The sequence below is a fragment of the Helianthus annuus genome, chromosome 9, assembly GCF_002127325.2.
Source record: "Helianthus annuus cultivar XRQ/B chromosome 9, HanXRQr2.0-SUNRISE, whole genome shotgun sequence".
NCBI lineage: Eukaryota > Viridiplantae > Streptophyta > Magnoliopsida > Asterales > Asteraceae > Helianthus > Helianthus annuus.
In genome coordinates this window covers 182,208,113-182,227,125 of record NC_035441.2, presented here as the reverse complement: position 1 = coordinate 182,227,125, position 19,013 = coordinate 182,208,113, and the positions used below count along the sequence as shown (strand labels likewise).

At 34.8% G+C, this 19,013-nt stretch overlaps 1 protein-coding gene across 1 annotated transcript; it reads right to left on the bottom strand.

The window, feature by feature from the left end:
* On the bottom strand, positions 1-18,720 carry LOC118481853. The gene is made up of 12 exons (XM_035977158.1): positions 18,291-18,720; positions 17,384-17,988; positions 17,055-17,304; positions 16,243-16,398; positions 15,888-16,130; positions 15,641-15,773; positions 8,972-9,074; positions 7,025-7,636; positions 6,638-6,887; positions 6,397-6,552; positions 6,059-6,301; positions 1-456 (listed from the first exon to the last, which is right to left on the bottom strand). The coding sequence occupies exons 2-12, from the start codon at positions 17,965-17,967 to the stop codon at positions 319-321; spliced, it is 2,868 nt and encodes a 955-aa protein (XP_035833051.1). The 5' UTR covers positions 17,968-17,988; positions 18,291-18,720; the 3' UTR covers positions 1-318.
* Between the last annotated feature and the right edge of the window lie 293 nt (positions 18,721-19,013).

Here is a 19,013-nt window from a genome sequence, read left to right as displayed (position 1 = left end):
TGGTGATAAACATGCAGTAAACTATGTAATACTTATCTTACATTGACTAACTACATATACAATCAACAAGCGTAACTAAAAATTTATATGGTTCATGAAACTATCATAGCTAGCTTCTTGTTTGTCTCACAAGACAAGAGATGACTCCATGATTTGTTGCTCAATCAACCAAGTGATAAACATGGCTGTGACATTATTTTGTAGTAATATATAATTATATATTTTTTTCACATATATATAATCGCAAAACTTATAGTTTTACCAACAAGGTTCGTGTCACATATCACCCCATCATCACATATCACCCAAAGAAGAAGCTCAAGTTGCAATGGATTGGTAACCATCTTCACTTTGCTTTCTCCTATGATAAGCAACTAAAACAGCAGCACAGATTGCCAATCCAAAAACAGCTAAACCCCAAGAGAAAATTGGTACTTTTAATTCTTCTTCATACACCTACAACCAACACATACAAAAGTTATAAACATTTTTTACCACAAAACCACATTGTACACACACATACATGTTAAGACTTCCATGAAAAAAGATGCAATTTGACTACCATATATGATCAATATTATTTTATTTGTTATGAAATTTTTATAACTTTATATTGATTATTACTATACGGAGAACGTTGGTGTTACATGAAATATCTAATCCCTACACATCCATACTACAAGGGTTGATTATGTATTAATGTAAAGATAGTTAGATGGCAGTTACAAAGTATGGGACTAAAGTTGACAAAACAGAACTTGATATTCACTATCCTAAGGGTTGCGAAATCCCTTGGGAGGCACCCATTCGATTTCGGCAATGAGGAAAAGAGAAGGGACGCGACTTCTTATGGTTGTAAAGACACACCTCTTCACAATCATTCTCATCCACACAATCTAAGAGAAGAAACTGTTCGTGAAAAGACACGTCTATTGGATCACACCTTTTAGATTAGTATAAATAGGGTTTCAAGTTTCATTTGTAAACATTCATATTCACATTTATTCAATTGTATTCAAACTTATGTATTTCGAATTCAAGTTATATACAAGTTCAGTTTATTTATTTATGTTATAGAGATCAAAGATCAAGTCCCAACAATTGGTATTAGAGCACCAGGCTCTAGGCATCGCAGGGAATTCGCGATTAGTTTCTATTACTTTTTCAATTCGCAAGTTTGAGTTATTTTCGGTTCAAGGTTATCGAACCAGGAGTTAGGAATCTAGGGTTTTGATTCCGGGGTTTAGTGCGAATTAGATTGATTGATTATTACGCGTTGGGTCATACGCGGGTTAAGGATTAGAGGTTTAGCGAAACCAAGAAAATAAAGTTTGTCAAAAGGTGAAGATTGTTCGGTCAGAAATTATGTCTGGAACAACCAGACCAACTCTATAAATTGTAATTCAAATGGAAGGAAGTTCTCTTTCCCAATTCCAGTGTCCAATTTTGAAACCAACAAACTATACGGTTTAGGCAATTCGCATAAAAACTGTCTTAGAAGCGAATGAACTTTGGGAAACGATTGAACCGGCAAAAAATACACAATCGGATGTTAAGAAAGATAAGGCGGCAATTGTTTATCTATTCCAAGCAATACCGGAAGACGTTGTATTTCAAGTTGCAAATTGCAAGATTGCAAAAGAAATTTGGGAAAATTTAAAAACAAGACACATTGGCGTTGATCGGGTACAAAAGGCTCGCTGGCATACCCTAATGTTAGAATTCGAGTTACTGCAAATGAAAGAAGATGACACTATGGACTCTTTCTCCACAAAGATAAACAGTGTTGTTACACGGGCAAGTGAATTAAGGACAACGCGGAGTCAACCAACTCTGGTACACAAACTCCTAAATGTCATGCCAGATAAGTTTACTCAGATTGTCGCCTCCATGGAACAATACTCCGATCTAGAAACAATGACGCTAGAAGAGGCAGTCGGAAGGTTAAAGACTTATGAAGAAAGGATAAGGTTAAAGAAAGGAAGCCCAGGAGATAGCCAAGATAGATTGATGTTTACACATCATGACAACAACTCAAGCAGAGGAAGACAGTTTAGAAACCACGGGCATGGCAGGTTCAACCAACCGCGTGGAAATTGGCGAGATAATAAACATAAGCAAAGCACTAAGAGTGGAGGATCTTCATCCAGACTTAGAAGTGGAAATTCTAGAAATTGGAGGAAATCTGCAAGAGGTCAAACAGGCACAAGTAAGATCCAATGTTTCGAGTGTCAAAAGTTCGGACACTTTAAGAAGGACTATCCCGAGAAAGAAATCGTGCAAGGACACTCAAATCTCGTCGAGGAAGACGAAGCTCCCATATTGCTAATGGCAATACAAGAAGAAAACATGAAGGAAAAGGGTTCTATTAAATGAAGAACGCATAGAACCGGCAAGGTACGCCACAGAAGATGAAAGTCTGTGGCACTTAGACAATGGGGCAAACAACCACATGACAGGTGTGCGTAGTCACTTCAGAGAATTAGATGAAAAGGTGACAGGGCAAGTACATTTCGGTGACGGGTCGCACGTAGAGATTAAAAGGATAGGTTCAATACTGATGGAATGTCTAAACCAAGAATAGAAGATTGTTTCTCAAGTATATTACATTCCAAGTCTGAAAAGCAACATATTGAGCCTCAGACAACTCACAGAAATTGGTTGCAAAGTAGTTATGGACGGAGACTTACTAACACTCCACGACAGAAATAGAAAATTACTAATGCGAGTCAAAAAAATGAAGAACATGTTGTACAAAGTAAAGTTGAAGATTGGAAGGCCAATCTGTCTGCTCTCAAACACAGAAGATTTAGCATGGTTATGGCACTCATAGTTAGGCCATTTACATTTCAATGATATTAAAGAAATTACTCGGAAGAACTTGGTACATGGAGTTCCTCAAATAAGTCATGACAGTCAAGTTTGTGACACATGCTTACTAGGAAAACATAGTAGGACACCATTTCCAAATCAGGCAAAATTCAGATCTTCAAGACCTATGGATTTAATCTATGGAGATTTATGTGGTCCTATATCACCACCAACATATGCTGGAAAGAAGTACATATTTCTACTTGTTGACGAATGCACTCGCTACATGTGGGCATATCTACTAACTTCTAAGGATCAAGCATTCAAAACTCTCAAGCGGTTTAAAGAAAAGGTGGAGACAGAAACTTGAACCAAGTTAAAGATAATAAGGACGAATAGAGGAGGAGAATTCACGTCAGCTGAATTCAACAAGTATTGCAAAGAAAATGGTATAGCGAGACAGCTTACAGCGTCGTATTCCCCACAGCAAAATGGAGTAGTGGAAAAAAGGAACACGATGATGTTGTCAACTACACGCAGTATGCTCAAGGCGATGAACATGCCACAGAATTTTTGGGGTGAAGCAATAGACATATGTTATACGTATTAAACCGGATTCCAACAAAGACTTTGGTGAAAAAGACCCCGTATGAAGCCTTGAAGGGAAAAAAGCCGAATCTGGAGCACCTAAAGGTTTTTGGCTGCACAGCATACGCTAAGGTATTACCACTTCAACAAAAGAAGTTAGACGATAGAAGTGCACCTGTGGTTTATCTTGGAATAGAAGAAAGATCAAAGGCATACAGATTATATGATCCGGAGAAGAACAAGATATGTGTTAGTAGAGATGTAAAGTTCATGGAAAGTCAACCATGGAACTAGAATAGTTATATGGAAATGGTAGATTCAGGGAATCCCGAATGGACAAACTTTGTCATTCAAGAAGATGACAATCCACCAGAGTTAGAAGAAAATGCACCAACTAGTCCTGATAGTAGCGGGCCGCATCATGAAGATTCAGGAGTACATCAGACAGAAGAACAAGACTCCTATGCAACCCCGCCAGCACATTCGTACAATCAGAACTCATCAGGAAGTTCAAGCAGGTTATCAAGTAGAGGTTCATCTACATCTGAAAGTACAACGGGGAGTATTAGTGACACTCTAGTGAAACTGAGAAGTATCAAAGAACTATACAAAGAGACGGAGGAAATTCAAGTAGATCCACAAGAATTACTACTTGATGAAGAAGAACCAAGGAATTACAAGGAAGCATCTAATGACAAAAAGTGGATTGAAGCAATGAATGCTGAGTTAGACTTGATAAACAAGAATAACACTTGGAGATTGACAGAGTTGCCAAGAGATCACAAAGCAATAGGTTTAAAGTGAGTATTCAAGACTAAGAAAGATGCAAACGGAAACGTGGTCAAAGATAAAGCAAGGCTGGTAGCAAAAGGATATGTTCAGCAACACGGAATAGACTTTGACGAAGTCTTTGCACCAGTAGCACGCATAGAGACAGTTCGACTAATGTTTGCTTTAGCAGCATATCAAGGTTGGGAGGTACATCATTTAGACGTGAAGTCTGCATTCTTACACGGAGATCTCAAGGAGGAGGTCTATGTCTCACAACCAGAAGGATTTGTAAAGCCATGAGATGAAGGAAAGGTTTACAAGCTATCAAAGGCTCTGTATGGATTGAGACAAGCACCACGTGCTTAGAACACGAAGTTAGATCAAACCCTAAAGTCACTTAATTTCAAGAAGTGTACTTTAGAGCAAACAATCTATACAAGGACGAGTAAGACTTCTACACTGATAGTCGGAGTCTACGTTGATGATTTGATAGTCACTGGAACATCAAGAACGGAGATAGATGTTTTCAAGTCTCAGATGGAGAACAAGTTTGAAATGAGTGATCGAGGTTGCTAGCATACTATCTGGGAATAGAAGTTATTCAAGCAAGGGGTGAGATAGCCATCAAACAGACATGTTATATCAACAAGATACTCAAAAACGCTGATATGTTAACCTGCAACGAAATGAAAATTCCTATGAATCCAGGAACACCGTTAACAAAGACTGAAATGGAGATCTAGTAGATGCAGCGCATTACAAAAGCCTGATAGGTTCTCTCAGGTACCTATTGCATACAAGGCCAGATCTATGTTACTCAGTCAGTCTGCTTAGTAGATTCATGCAAGAACCAAAGGAGCAACACTTGAAAGCAATGAAGCAAGTACTACGTTATATCAAAGGAACTAAAGAGCATGGAATCATCTACAAGAAGCAAGGAGGATGTAAGATCACAGGTTATAGTGATAGCAGTTATGGTGTTAATACAGACTAAGGAAAAGATACAACTGGTCTGGTATTCTACTTTGGAGAATCACCTATAACCTGGTGTACACAGAAGCAACAGACAGTGGCATTATCATCATGTGAATCAGAATCCATGGCAGCCACTACAGCAGCATGCAAAGCACTATGGCTTAAAAGATTGTTAAGTGAAGTAATAGTCTAGAAGGAAGAGAAGATAACACTAAGGGTGGATAATGTTTCTGCAATAGCACTCATGAGAAATCCAGTTTTTCATGGAAGAAGCAAGCACATTGATACACGCCATCATTTCATAAGAGAATGCGTGGAGAACGAACACATCAATGTGGAATTGAAGTGGGTAATCCACTTGAAGTTCTTTGGATTGGGATAATTCGAATCAGGAATGAAGGAAAAGCATAATTCGAATGCAAGGTAAGTATAGCTTACACTAGTCATATATTTTGGAATGTTCATGAAAAGACACCTCTATTGGATCGCACCTTTTAGATTAGTATAAATAGGGTTTCAAGTTTCATTTGTAAACATTCATATTCACATTCATTCCATTCTATTCAAACTCATGTATTTCGAATTCAAATTATATAGAAGTTCAGTTTATTCGTTTATGTTCTAGAGATCAAAGATCAAGTCTGGGCAACATTACATGTGTAGTGAATCCCATGTTACTTAAATTTGAGAAGCTAAATTTGACCTCAAAGTAAGACTACATCATAATTTTTGGGACAAAATGTCCTCTATTCCACGAACAATCAAAGCATTTAACTTAGAATATCAAATATATTCAAATATATTCAAATAATATATAATTAAACGTAAATCCCTGAAAGTCGTTATTATTATTATTATGCTGCAGAATCATTTTCTTGGAAAATGAATGATGAACAAAGAGTAAAAAACTTACTTGAACCAGATAATTCGATTCTGAAGTAGATTCGGCAACAAGAATATAGAAGAGCCCCATAACTCCAATATGGCTATCTTCACTGCTGTAGTTAGACTCCAACGTTAGCGTTTCACCTTTAGCTATCTTCACAGAACCTGGTTCAGGGTAACAAGTGGACATTCCTACAATGTAACCAGCTTCGTCTCCTACATCATTTCCTTTTCCATATATAGGTTTAGACGAGCAAATTACCCCTCCATCCTATACAAAAGTAATAGTCTTTTTTCAATTAAAATACATTTCTAGCTATTAGAAGTGCAAATCTAGATTAGTGACTACAAAACTGAAATAACTACCTTTCTATATAGAGCAGAACCGATGCCGCCACTGTGCTGGTGTGCGACACCATAAATAACATCACCAGAAATTGGGAACCTCACACTTGTCCTTCTGCTACTGGTGTAGTCATTAGTAGCAATTCCAGTGGTAGATTGTTCAACATCATACTCTATCTGTATATGGTAAGTCTTTGTGTTAAGGATGATAACAAAACACTTATAAAATTTAGTAAAAAGATGAGGCGTCAAGTGAACTTACAAGGCAATCATGGATTCCTGTTTTCTCCCAAGTATCAGTGACATCAAATATGAAGATTTTAACAGGTACAATGGAGTCACTCCAATCAACCCATTTAACTGTGTACTTTAAGTAAAGATTTCTTTTAACACTTTCAAGACCGTTTTTCACTTGGCATTGTGCTTCGTCATAGCAACAATACAACCCTCCCACATAATTTGGATCTATAGGTCGACCATACTTGTCATTGGTCACATTATACAAGTTACATCTACATTTCCAAAGCAATAACATGAAAATCCATATAGATTTAGTAATTAACCATGATGATGTTATATAATATTACCCCCCCCCCTTTTATTATAATCAATAAGCCTAAAACATGAATTAAATTACATTACATGATACCTGCATTCAGTACACCCCATTGGATCTACTGTACCCCGAGTGTCGATTGCATGGATGTTCAACATCCATTTCTCTTCATATCCAGAAGGAACTTCAAGTGGATTGCCCACTTCGATTCCATAAGGATCGGGAACACGTGTGGAAGTTTTTCGTGTTTCAGATCCCAATCCAAAAAACTGAGAAAGACCATGCTTGCATATTCCAGCATTCCCAGCAATAATTTGATCTGATCCGAGGAACCCCGGATTACCTTTATATTTTCTATCTTCGATACCTATCCGTTCATAGTATCTTACTACAACCCAGTGATGAAGATAAGTTTCATGAAGAGCAACAGGGTTTCCTGCTTCGTCAACAACTTCAGCATTGAAACTTTTGATAGCGATATGACCTTTTGGGAACTCGATGTCATAATAGTATTTGTTTGAAACTGAACCCTGATGTTGGGTTATTTTGGGGGATAGATACACCATGGTTTTTAACCCGTTTTCAATCGTTACACGAGCTTCCGAATTTAGAGCACATGTCGCCAACATCGCGATAGCTAGTAAGAACACCACACCTTGACTACCAACTGACATCGTTGTGTGTCGACCCTTGATATCAATTAATCTGAAAAAACATAAAATTAAATAACTTTTGATTTTGGAACAAGGTAAGGTTTCAACTTTCAAATCATGAACCAATGCAATCATAAATTTCTAGAACAAGGTAAGGTTTTCAATATTCTTTCTTTGGCCTTTTCATGTCAAGACTCGAGTCATGAGATTGCAAAAACTTGCATATACTTCAGGAAACAAGAATTATATTATATGTTCTTCGTTGTTTATATTTCAATAAAGAATTATCGGATAAGTGTTTAAATCTCAAACCAGTTAGGTAGCGTTCGTTTCATGGAATGGAATGGAATTAGGAAGTTTTTCTTTGTAAAATTGATCTTGGTTGGGGGAGGGAGGAATTTGAAATCCCATGAATTTCTTTAATCAATGAAATTTGTGACTATTTCAACATTCCATTCCATTCCTTCATTAGAGTGAAGGATTTCTAAGGAATGTTGAAATAGTCACAAATTTCATTAGAGTGAAGGATTTCAAATTCCTCCCTCCCCCAACCAAGATCAATTTTACAAAGAAAAACTTCCTAATTCCATTCCATTCCATTCCATGAAACGAACGCTACCTTAGAGTTATTAAGAATATCCTGCGTTAGATCCGCAAAACTAATGCTTCAAGATTATCCTAACAAAAACTGAAAAACTAAAAATATAAACATAGTAGTTCACGAGTTCTTGAAGTCACCTAGAAACAAGAATCAAAGCACCATGCATTCATAATTAAAGCAGCTTTATAATTTACAACATTTGATGATCTACTGAAAACATTCAAGAATTCAATCTCATAAGTAGTACTATCAAAAGTTATTAATGAAAGTCGTACCTAAGAAGAAGTTCTTGGATATTGCAGGCGATATGATGATGAAAGCTACTAAAAGTCAAGTCTTAAAGACAACTGGGTGACGGCAGCGCTTACGCAAGAACAGGAGAATCATACGTGGCTTAGAGGGGAAGAAACGATAATAACGAAGGGTTTTCTGGATGCTTTGGGTTTGTTTAATTAATTGTGAATATATGTGTGTACGTGTGACCGATTGGTGTATAACCAGACAATGAAAAGAGGACAGATACGGGTTGTAGTGGGATTCGAAGCTTCTGTTGATAGCGTAGTTTGACGAATTGATCAATAATGGCTTTTACAGTTCACACCACTATTTATGTTATAAAATATGTTGTAACTATGGGTGAGATCGATACGGTACCGTTTCAGTTTTGAGAATGAATAAAACGCAAACTGAATATCATATATCGACTATGACGAAAAAAATACAAAAATACAAAAACCGACTAGTACTGAAACTGAAAACCACAAAAATGAATACCGGTGTTAATACCGACGTTGTTCGAGTTCAGCTGGTATTGGTTCAATACAGTACTGAAACCGATACTCAGTAAAAAAACAGTTATCTCTAGTTGTAACTTTTTGTTTTCTTTCATCTGTTATTAGAAAGAAACATATATTATGAATATAAATTACCAAAGGGGTTGTTGGGAAATGGTGTTTCTCCCTCAAATGATTATGGGGTCATGTGGTTTAAAAATATATATAAAAGATATTAAATTAACTAACTTTTTTTTCTTCTAAAACAAATATATTTTTTTTTCTTACCATTGTAATTTTTGTATAATTTTATATTCTTAAAAACTATAACCAGTTAATTAGTGTAAAAAAACAAAAATATATAAATTATATAAATATCATGATGAGATAATGTGAAAAGATAATTTTGTATCCGTATCATACAAATATAAATAATATCATCAAAATATATAGTTTATGTTCCATTTAATGAAACTACAATATCGAAGCATTATAAAACAAGGGTTAAGGGGAAAAAAACAAATAACAATTAAAATATTTTGGGAATATGGTTCGGGTATATGGTTCGGATAAATGGATATATAATTTCGGATATCTGGGTCAGGTATCATCTAATCAAATAATCCGTCACATACCCGCAAACTATTTTTTTAATTCCATACCCATTCGCCATTGGGTTACCCGACCCAGTTGTTTCGAGTATGCCCATCAGACTCGGACTTTTGTCATCCCTAATTAAAAGGGCTACATATGTCATTTTGTGATCATCCGGGTAAGGTTTAAGAAAAGGTTTTTAAGAATAAAAAAAAAGTGTTAACATGTGTCATGATCAAATAATAGAGTATGATGCAAATATCATGTAAAAATCAACTCTTCTTTCTCATAAACCTTACTTCAAAAAATAAAAATAACCAATGAAGGTTAATTCTTGCGACAATAATCATATGATAATGGTCACCAAAAGCATTTTAGGGGCTACGATTAGTACTTTACTAAAAAACTAATTAAGAGTAAAATTCGTTTTTATCTGATGTGGTTTGGTCAAAACAATTTTCCTTCTAGGGTTCGCTTTGGTACTTACAGGGGTTCAATTTGGTAGCGGTTCATAGTGATCAAATGTGGTGGTTGATGATGGTAGCAAGTTGCAGTTCGTGGTAGCCCTTCAAGTGGTGGTTTCTAACAACCTAAAATTTTATATAATACTATCACATTGTGAATAAATTAATAACATAAGATTAATTAAATAATTCACATTTTCTATATGTAACTTTACTTTTATACTTGAAGTTGAAGGGTAAAATTTAAATATTTTGATATTTTGTTTAATAAAATCACTTTAACGTCACATATATGTCATCTAGGCAAGACAATTATCGGGTAAAAACTTATATTATATATCTTATAACAATAATTTAATATAATATGTGTAAAACTTGTGGAATAGAAGAGTTATTAACGTAAAAAAAGTGTATTATCACGTGGCTCGTTTTTGACTTGTTCTCATCTACCCAATATTTGGAGTTTCCCTATCATTATTTAGCACTAAAATATAAATAATACTAGGTTAGAAACCCGTGTATTACACGGGTTGATTAAATATATTTTTGTATAATAAAAGAGTTACATCTTTAATTACCCGTGTATAACATGAGTTGAATAAGCACGTGTACTACACAGCTTGAATAAATATAATGTAATAAGTTAACACACACAGTCGTCAAAATACGTTTTTGGTAAAAAGAACTTTGATATACTATTACATATTAGAATATTTTACTTTGTTTTTTATTTTTCTATTATTAGGTTACAAACTTGTATATTACAAATATTATAACATTTTACTTTGTTGTTTTTTAATTTATTAACAGGTTAAAAACGTCTGTGTTACATGTGATCGGATCAATAAAATATTAAATAGCTATTATTATTAAGTGTAAAAAATAAAAAATAAAAAGCCTCAGGCCCTCAGCCACCGCCATTAGAGCCTTTTGAGTATGAAGTGAATCTATTCACAATTCAAATAAACACAAATTTTGCACTCAAATATACATTCAGTCCATTAAATCTACTTATTTCCTCTTTCCCCATTCATGACCCTTTGTTTTGTACCTAAATATTAGTTTTTATTCTTCCCTATTTAATAAAAAATAATATGCACTCTTCAATTTGAAATCACATACAAAACTAACGTGAGGCTATGAACCTGCAATATGCCTTGTTTGGCATTTAGTCAGCGAAAGGCGGGCTGGATCTCTCCTCCGAGTGGATGTTGATAGCTCCGAATGAAAAGGGGCTTGCTCATGTGAATGGCCCCATAAATTTGAGAGATCCAATTGTGTTCGAACTACATCTCCGGTGAAAACAGAGGCAATTTTGCTTGGGTATCAGGCAGTTTTGCGTTTGCATCAAATCTCCGTTCCATTTTGCGAGTCAGTTGATGTCGGTCATTAAACGATAGTGGGACCCTCACATGTTAGGCGTGTGAGGGAAATAAACTGAGATAATTAACTTGGTTAGTCATAAAGGATTAAACCAGCAACAAAAATAAACTTAAAGGATGTTTTTAGCAAGTTTTAAACATTAAGGTTGGAACCTGCAAGTTTGAGGATATATAAAGGACGTTTTGTGCAATTTACTCGCAAAATAATAAAATAAAGATAAGTATAAATATTATATTAGAGGATAAATATAAATATAGAGATATAATTATAGATAAACGTCGACTTAAAATATGAGATAACTTGATAAATTATTTTAAATAAACATAGATATATAGCGGGAAAACTAAAAAATAGATGCTTCTCATATCGACACGTGTCAATTAATTGGTTTCTTTTATTATATGTATAGATTCTTAGATATTTAATTCGATGTCTCTTTATCAATATAAAATATATGTAAATAGACGATCTTGTGTTAAACTAGTAAGATTATCCGGGCTACGATGCGGGATTTCAGTCGATATCCATTTTGAATCAGTATAACAACCGAAAGAAATATACTCAAAAGATTATCGACACATATTTTACATTAACCGAAAACCATAAAAATAAATTTAAATTGGACAACGGCAAAAAAATCAAAAAAAAAATAATAAAGAAAAAATAATAGAGTATAAATAAATGAAACAAACAAAAAAAACCAATAGAATAAAGTATAAAAGAAAAATAATAAAGACAAAAGGAAATAAAAAAGATGAACCCCCTTCCAGCCCAGTTGGTTCCCAAGTGGTTGGTTGGGCCGGTTCCTTCTTGGAGGTCACCGGTTCGACTTCCGGATGGATCGTTTCCTACCAAGGCATGGTTCGATCCGGAGGGCAACCTGGTTTTACCCAACTGTTACCCCAGCGAGTCTCTCGTGTGGGGGCAGTATGGTTTCCGGGCGAAGGTCAGTCAGAGCGGCAGCCGGGACCCGATAGAATATCGCGTCTGAGAATACTGGGCTGATGGGTAACCGTCCTTGACGGGAACCCAATGACCAACGGTCCATATACATATATATTGAAAGTCACCCTTCAAAAAAAAAGTCAAAAAGGAAAACAAAGGCAAAAAGCAAATTAGTGTTAACGTAACTTGCAATTCTTATATATATATAAGTAGGTTATAACTCTGTGTAATACACGAGTTAAATAAATAAATTTTATATAATACTATCACATTGTGAACCGGATAAAGATGATAAAAAAGATGATGGGGTGGGCCCATCTCCTTTTGTTTTATTAATAAAAAAGATGTTAAAAATATGTAGGATGAGAAAAGACTAAAATTCCCTTATGTGAGGGGCATGTGACCAGGATTTAACTGTCGAATTGGATGGTGTTAGGGGCGGGGAGTGAAATAGAGATTAGCTTCATAGATCAGGGAGTAAAATGGCCATTTTGAAAGGTTTGAGGCAAAACCGTTAAAACGACCAAACTAAAGGGAGCAAAACGGAAGTTTACTTTAAATAATATATTAATACAAAGTTTGGTTTTGGTGATAAAGAATTTGGTTATTTAAAAATATCTTAGATTAACAATTTAAATTTAAGGATTACATTTCATTAGAAAAATATAAGAATTGTATTAGACATTTAAAATGATCGAATTGCTCTTCTAGTTAACAGAAAAAAATAGATGAAGTTAACCATGTGGACTAAAATGATAATGTTTGAAACTATTTGGACTAAAATGGCAACGTTCCAAACCTTTTGACTAAACTTGCAAAATGGCTGAAACCATAAGAACTAAAATGGCATTTAACTTTAAACTAAATAATAGTTATCTATAAGAGGTTAAATTAAATAATATTTAGTAGGAGAGTTATCTGTAATTAATGAGAATAGATTAAATTAAAAAATAATTACTGATAAGAGAGTGGGGGAAAATAAAAAGATAATAATTACCTATAAGATCAATCAATCAATCATACCCAGTAAAATCCCACAAATAGCAAAGCTATTGGTAGGGTCTCGGGAGGGTGGGATGTAGGCACACCTTGCTCCTAGGGATAAGGAGACTGCTTCAAGTGAGACCCTCAGCTTCAAAATACCCAGGAAAGAAATAATAGAACATGAGGGGGTGTGTGTGTGTGTGTGTGTGTGTGTGTGTGTGTGTGTGTGTGTTTGTGTGTGTGTGTGTGTGTGTGTGTGTGTGAAGCTACCAATATATCATGAGTGGTGAAAGAGTGCATGGTAAACAAGACAAATATAACAACACAAACAGCCTATACACATAGATACATATCTACGGCCACACACTATACCTAAAATCCCAATTGTACCTGTAGGAGATTAAATTAAATAATATTTAATAGGAGAGTTATCTGTAATTAATGAGAAGAGATTAAACTAAATAATAATTATCAATAAGAGAGTGGCTGGAAAATCGAAAGATACATGACCTAATATGATAACAAGTGTCCGCTAAATGGTTTCTTTTACTATATAGTATAGATATAGATTCTTATATATAATGCCATGATAAATAATTTTTTTAATATACTAAAGGGCCTTTGGTCTGTTGACTTTTTATTTTTAAATTGAACTAGTATTTTGCCCGCCGCGCGTTGCAGCAACGCGCGAGGGATGGGAACATATAGTAAGATAAAACACGATTTGTAAAACGCAGTGCGCAAAAGACAATTACAAAAAAAAGTGTAAAACATGAAGGTAGACACAAAGTATTAACCACAATGCCTAAGACATTTCGTAAAATACAATGCATTGACATTTGCAAAAGTAGGTGTTGTAGTCTAGGGGTAACAATTGCAATTTTTTTAAAGTTGGGTTGGTGTAAAAATGGAGTAATAGTGCAAGGGATAAAAAAGCAAAGTCTAAAAAAGACAAAGTGTAAAAGTATAGAGGTGGTGGCGTAAATGTGTAAAAGATGAGGGGTGTTGGTGGAAATGTAAAAGAAGAGGGTTGGTGGCATAACTGTGTAAGAGCTAAGGGGGTGATGCTGGAAAACCAAAGTAGAGGATTGGTGCTGGCAAAGTTTGAAAGATGAGGTAGTCATTTTGGAAATTCAAAGTAGAAGGCTTAGGGACTAAATCTGTCATTTTATGAAACTTTGAAAGTATCAAAGTTAAGGGGCTAAAATTGCAAAATCATGAAAGTACGGGGGCAGAAAGGATGTAAAAGAAGTGGGTTGGTGGCGTAACTGTGTAAGAGCTAAGGGGGTGATGGTGGAAAACCAAAGTAGAGGGTTGGTGCTGGAAAAGTTTGAAAGATGAGGTAGTCATTTTGGAAATTCAAAGTAGAAGGCTTAGGGACTAAATCTGTCATTTTATGAAACTTTGAAAGTACCAAAGTTAAGGGGCTAAAATTGCAAAATCGTGAAAGTACGGGGGCAGAGAGGCAAAGCTGGTGGGAAACCCACCGACTTTGTCTTTTAAGATTGTATACAATTTGTCAAAGAATTAGAAATTGAGTTATGTGTCATTTATGTTCCTGTGATTTGTCCACTTTTACCATTTAAGACCATATATTAAAATTGTACCATTTTTCTCCTCGCATTCGCGAAATGTGTCATCTCAGTTCAAAAAAACTAGAATAAAATGTCATTTTAGTCCCTGAGCTAACAAAGTTTTTTTAATTGGGCTTAGTTTTTTGAACTGAAATGACATGTTTTGAGAATGTCACAGAGGAAAATGAAACATTTTTGAATTTTGGCCTGAAATGAAAAAAGTGAAAAAACTACATGGATGTAAATGACACTTACCTCTTAGAATTTTGATGTATTTAGTCGATAAAATAATTCATTGTTTGAAAGGAATCTTGAAATTCTTTACATGAAATTTATTGCAAATCCCTTCATTTCCAACCATGCATGCTATGCTACCGAATTCATATTTCAGTTGTAAGAAATTCCCCAAACCAATGTTAAGGAATGAAAATTCCACTAAATTCTTATGTAATTTCCTTTATTATAATAAATAAGTATTGATCGAAAAAAATAATTCTTCATTCCTAACAATAATTCCATTAAACAAAGGCCCCTGATTTCATTTGCTATTTATGTTTTTTTCCAATTATAATTTCAGTGACAAATCTCAAAGGATAAATGATAAACAAGAGGTAACTTTATTTTCTTGTAACATATGCTTATATGTTCCACATGTATTGTAAAACTTATAGTTTTACCAACCAACAAGATTCTGCACATAGCATCCGCAGACTCTCGAATCATATGAAAACGCTGTTCAAGTTGCAATAGACAGGTACCCATCCTCGTGTTGCTTTTTTCTTCGATAAGCAACCAAAACCGCAGCACAAATCGCCAATCCAAACACAGCGAAACCCCAAAAGAAGATCGGTACTTTTGATTCTTCATGAATCTGCATAGGAATATTACAACAAATATTGCACCACAAAATCAAATTCTAAGTCTCATACAAACAAAATATCATAAAACAGAATCAACTTCTTGAAAAAATGGGTAGAAATCTTTCTTGAACCTGTTTATTCAAATTCAAAGAAGCGTCTGCAACAAGTATATAGAACAGCCCCATAACTCCAGTGTGGCTCTTTTCACTGCTGTAGTTCGACTCCAAAGTTAAAGCTTCACCTTTAACTATTCTCACGGAACCAGGTTTAGGATAACATGTGGACATTCCTACAATGTAACCAGCTTCATCTCCTGCGCTGTTTCCTTGCCCATATATAGGTTTCGACGCGCAAATGACCCGTCCATCCTAAAAAAAATAACAATTTTTTTTTTGCTTCAAAATGTATTTATAGATACAATTGCCGTTACAAAAAAAAAAAAAAAAAAAAAAAAAAAAAAAAAAAAACTGAAATACTCACCTCCCCATAAAGAGTAGAACCTATCCCACCACTATGCTGGTGAGCAACACCATAAACAACATCACCATCAATAGGGAGAACCCCTCTTGAGCTCCTGGTGCTGGTAAAGTCATTAGTAGCAACTCCAGTAGTAGATTGTTCAATATCATACTCGATCTGCGCATTAATGGATTTATTATCAATCAACTAAGGAAATAAAAAGCTTCAAAGTTTTACTAAATGAGTGTTGAATATCTGTAATTAAGTTCCATGACAGGTCAAGAGATGATGCCTATTAACCAAGCTAACAAAGTACACAAATTCGCAACGTAAGTGTTGAATTTTCATAAGTGTGTGTCAAAGATGTAAACTATTAACCAAGATAACAAAAGGCTTCAAAATTTCATTAAAAGGTGTTTGATTTCAGTAAGTTTCTGTCAAAATGTGATAACTAATTACCAAAATAACAAAAGAGCTTCAAAATTTTATTATAAAGGTGTTACGATTTGTTAAGTGTATATCATATATAGAGAAAGGTTAACATACTTCACGGCTTATCATACTTCACGTAGGAGACAATGGTAACCGTTAGATCAGGGGTATAATCACGCATGGAACATATAATCACGCATGGGACCACATAATCACGCATGGGATCCAAAATCACGCACGTTATTTTGGTCAAAAAAATAATTACGCATGTTATATATTTCGTGAAGTACGTTAATGTACGTTAAGGCGTGAAGTACATTATACTTTCTCATCATATATATATATATATAATAAAAAAAGTTGTAGAACTATGATACACTTTTGTTAATAACATAACTTACATGGCAATCATGGATTCCTGTGTGCTGCCAAGTATCAGTGACATCAAATATATAGACTTTAACAGGTACTATGGAGTCACTCCAATCAACCCACTTAACAGTGTACTTCAAGTAAAGGTTTCTTTCAACACTTTCAATCCCATTTTTCACTTTGCATTGTGTTCCATCATAGCAACAATATAATCCTCCCACATAATTCGGTTCCAAAGGCCGACCATACTTATCTACCGTCACATTATACAAGTCACATCTGCATTCCCAAGAAAAATAAAATAAAAATTGTACACAAAAAGATTTGTAACAAAATATATATATATCGAATTTAGTACCTGCACTCGGTACATCCCATTGCATCAACGGCACCTCGAGTGTCAATTGCATGAATATTAAACATCCATCTTTCTTCATATCCAGAAGGAACTTTTAGTGGATTACCAACTTCGATTCCATAAGGATCAGGAATATCAGTAGATGTTTTTCGTGTTTCGGATCCTAATCCAAAAAATTGTGGAAGACCATGATCACATATTCCATCATTCCCAGCAAGAATGAAATCTGCTTGTTGGAACCCGAGATTCGCATTATACTTAACATTTTTAACACCCTTACGATAGTAGTATCTTAACGCAACCCAGTGGTGGAGATAAGTTTCTTGAAGTGAAACAGGGTCCCCTGCTTCATCAACAACTTCAGCATTGAAACTTTTGATAGCAATATGACCTTTTGGGAACTCGACGTCATAATAGAATTTGTTTGAAACCGAACCCGGATGTTGGGTTATTTTAGGTGATAGATACACCATGGTTTTTAACCCGTTTTCAATTGTTACAAGAGCTTCTGATATTCGAGCACATATTACCAATAAAGCAATAGCTAACGAGAAAGCTAGACCTCGAGTGGCAAGTGACATCATTTACCCTCAACGTCAATTAATCTGTAACAAAACGTTATATCATAAAGAAATTAACAAAACCAAAGTATTTCACTATTTCTTGAATAAACAATACAAAGTAGCATTTAAGAAAGATTTGTCTTTACGTATTGAATCTTTTTCACAGCATATATAAATCATAAAATAGTTCAAGAACTATGAAATCATTAAATATGGAGTTCTTGATCCCCTTATTTTCCGTCACACACCCATAACAGATGACTATCTAACAACCGAAAGTAGTTGTGATCGGATCATACAAAAATACAGAAAATCATCAAGAAAAAGTGGGAAAAAAAGCATACCCAGATGAGTATTCGATGTAAACTTCTGAACTTGACAATCTTTTGGAGAATACAGAGATGGATGTCGGGTATTTCAGAAATAGGAATTGGTGAGTGGTGAGGAGGTTCGATTTTGACTGAATGTAAAAGGGGCGAAATTGATGATAAAATACAAAAAGAAAGTTGTTATGGGTGATTGAAATTCGAGTGTGGGGTAGAAGGTTTCTGGATAATTTGGTTTGTTTGAATTTATGTGCATGTGATCGACTGGTGTACAAGAGATAAGCGTCGTAGTTGAATTCTCAACTGATATCAGATTGGGAAAATCACCAATAATATCCCTTTCATATAACTTTTATTAAAGTGGGCTTGAGTTTTTATTTTTTTTTTATTTTTTTTATTCTCAACTGATATCAGATTGGGAGAATCACCAATAATATCCCTTTCATATAACATTTATTAAAGTGGGCTTGAGTTTTTATTTTTTTATTTTTTTTTATTATTATTTTTTTTTGGACCAGATTAGTTATCTACTGATGTTTCTAGTTCACATGAAAAAAATGCGCGTACGTGGTGCACCCTGGGTCTTGGAACCATGGGGACATTTTGAGTTTTATATTTTTTAGGATATAAGGTATGGGTATCAGACTATCATCCTCATGCCACCTCACCAAAAAATATCACTATCGCCCCATCTCTAATCTACGAACGTATGGTTGTAAAAATCTCGATTAACCGCCGATT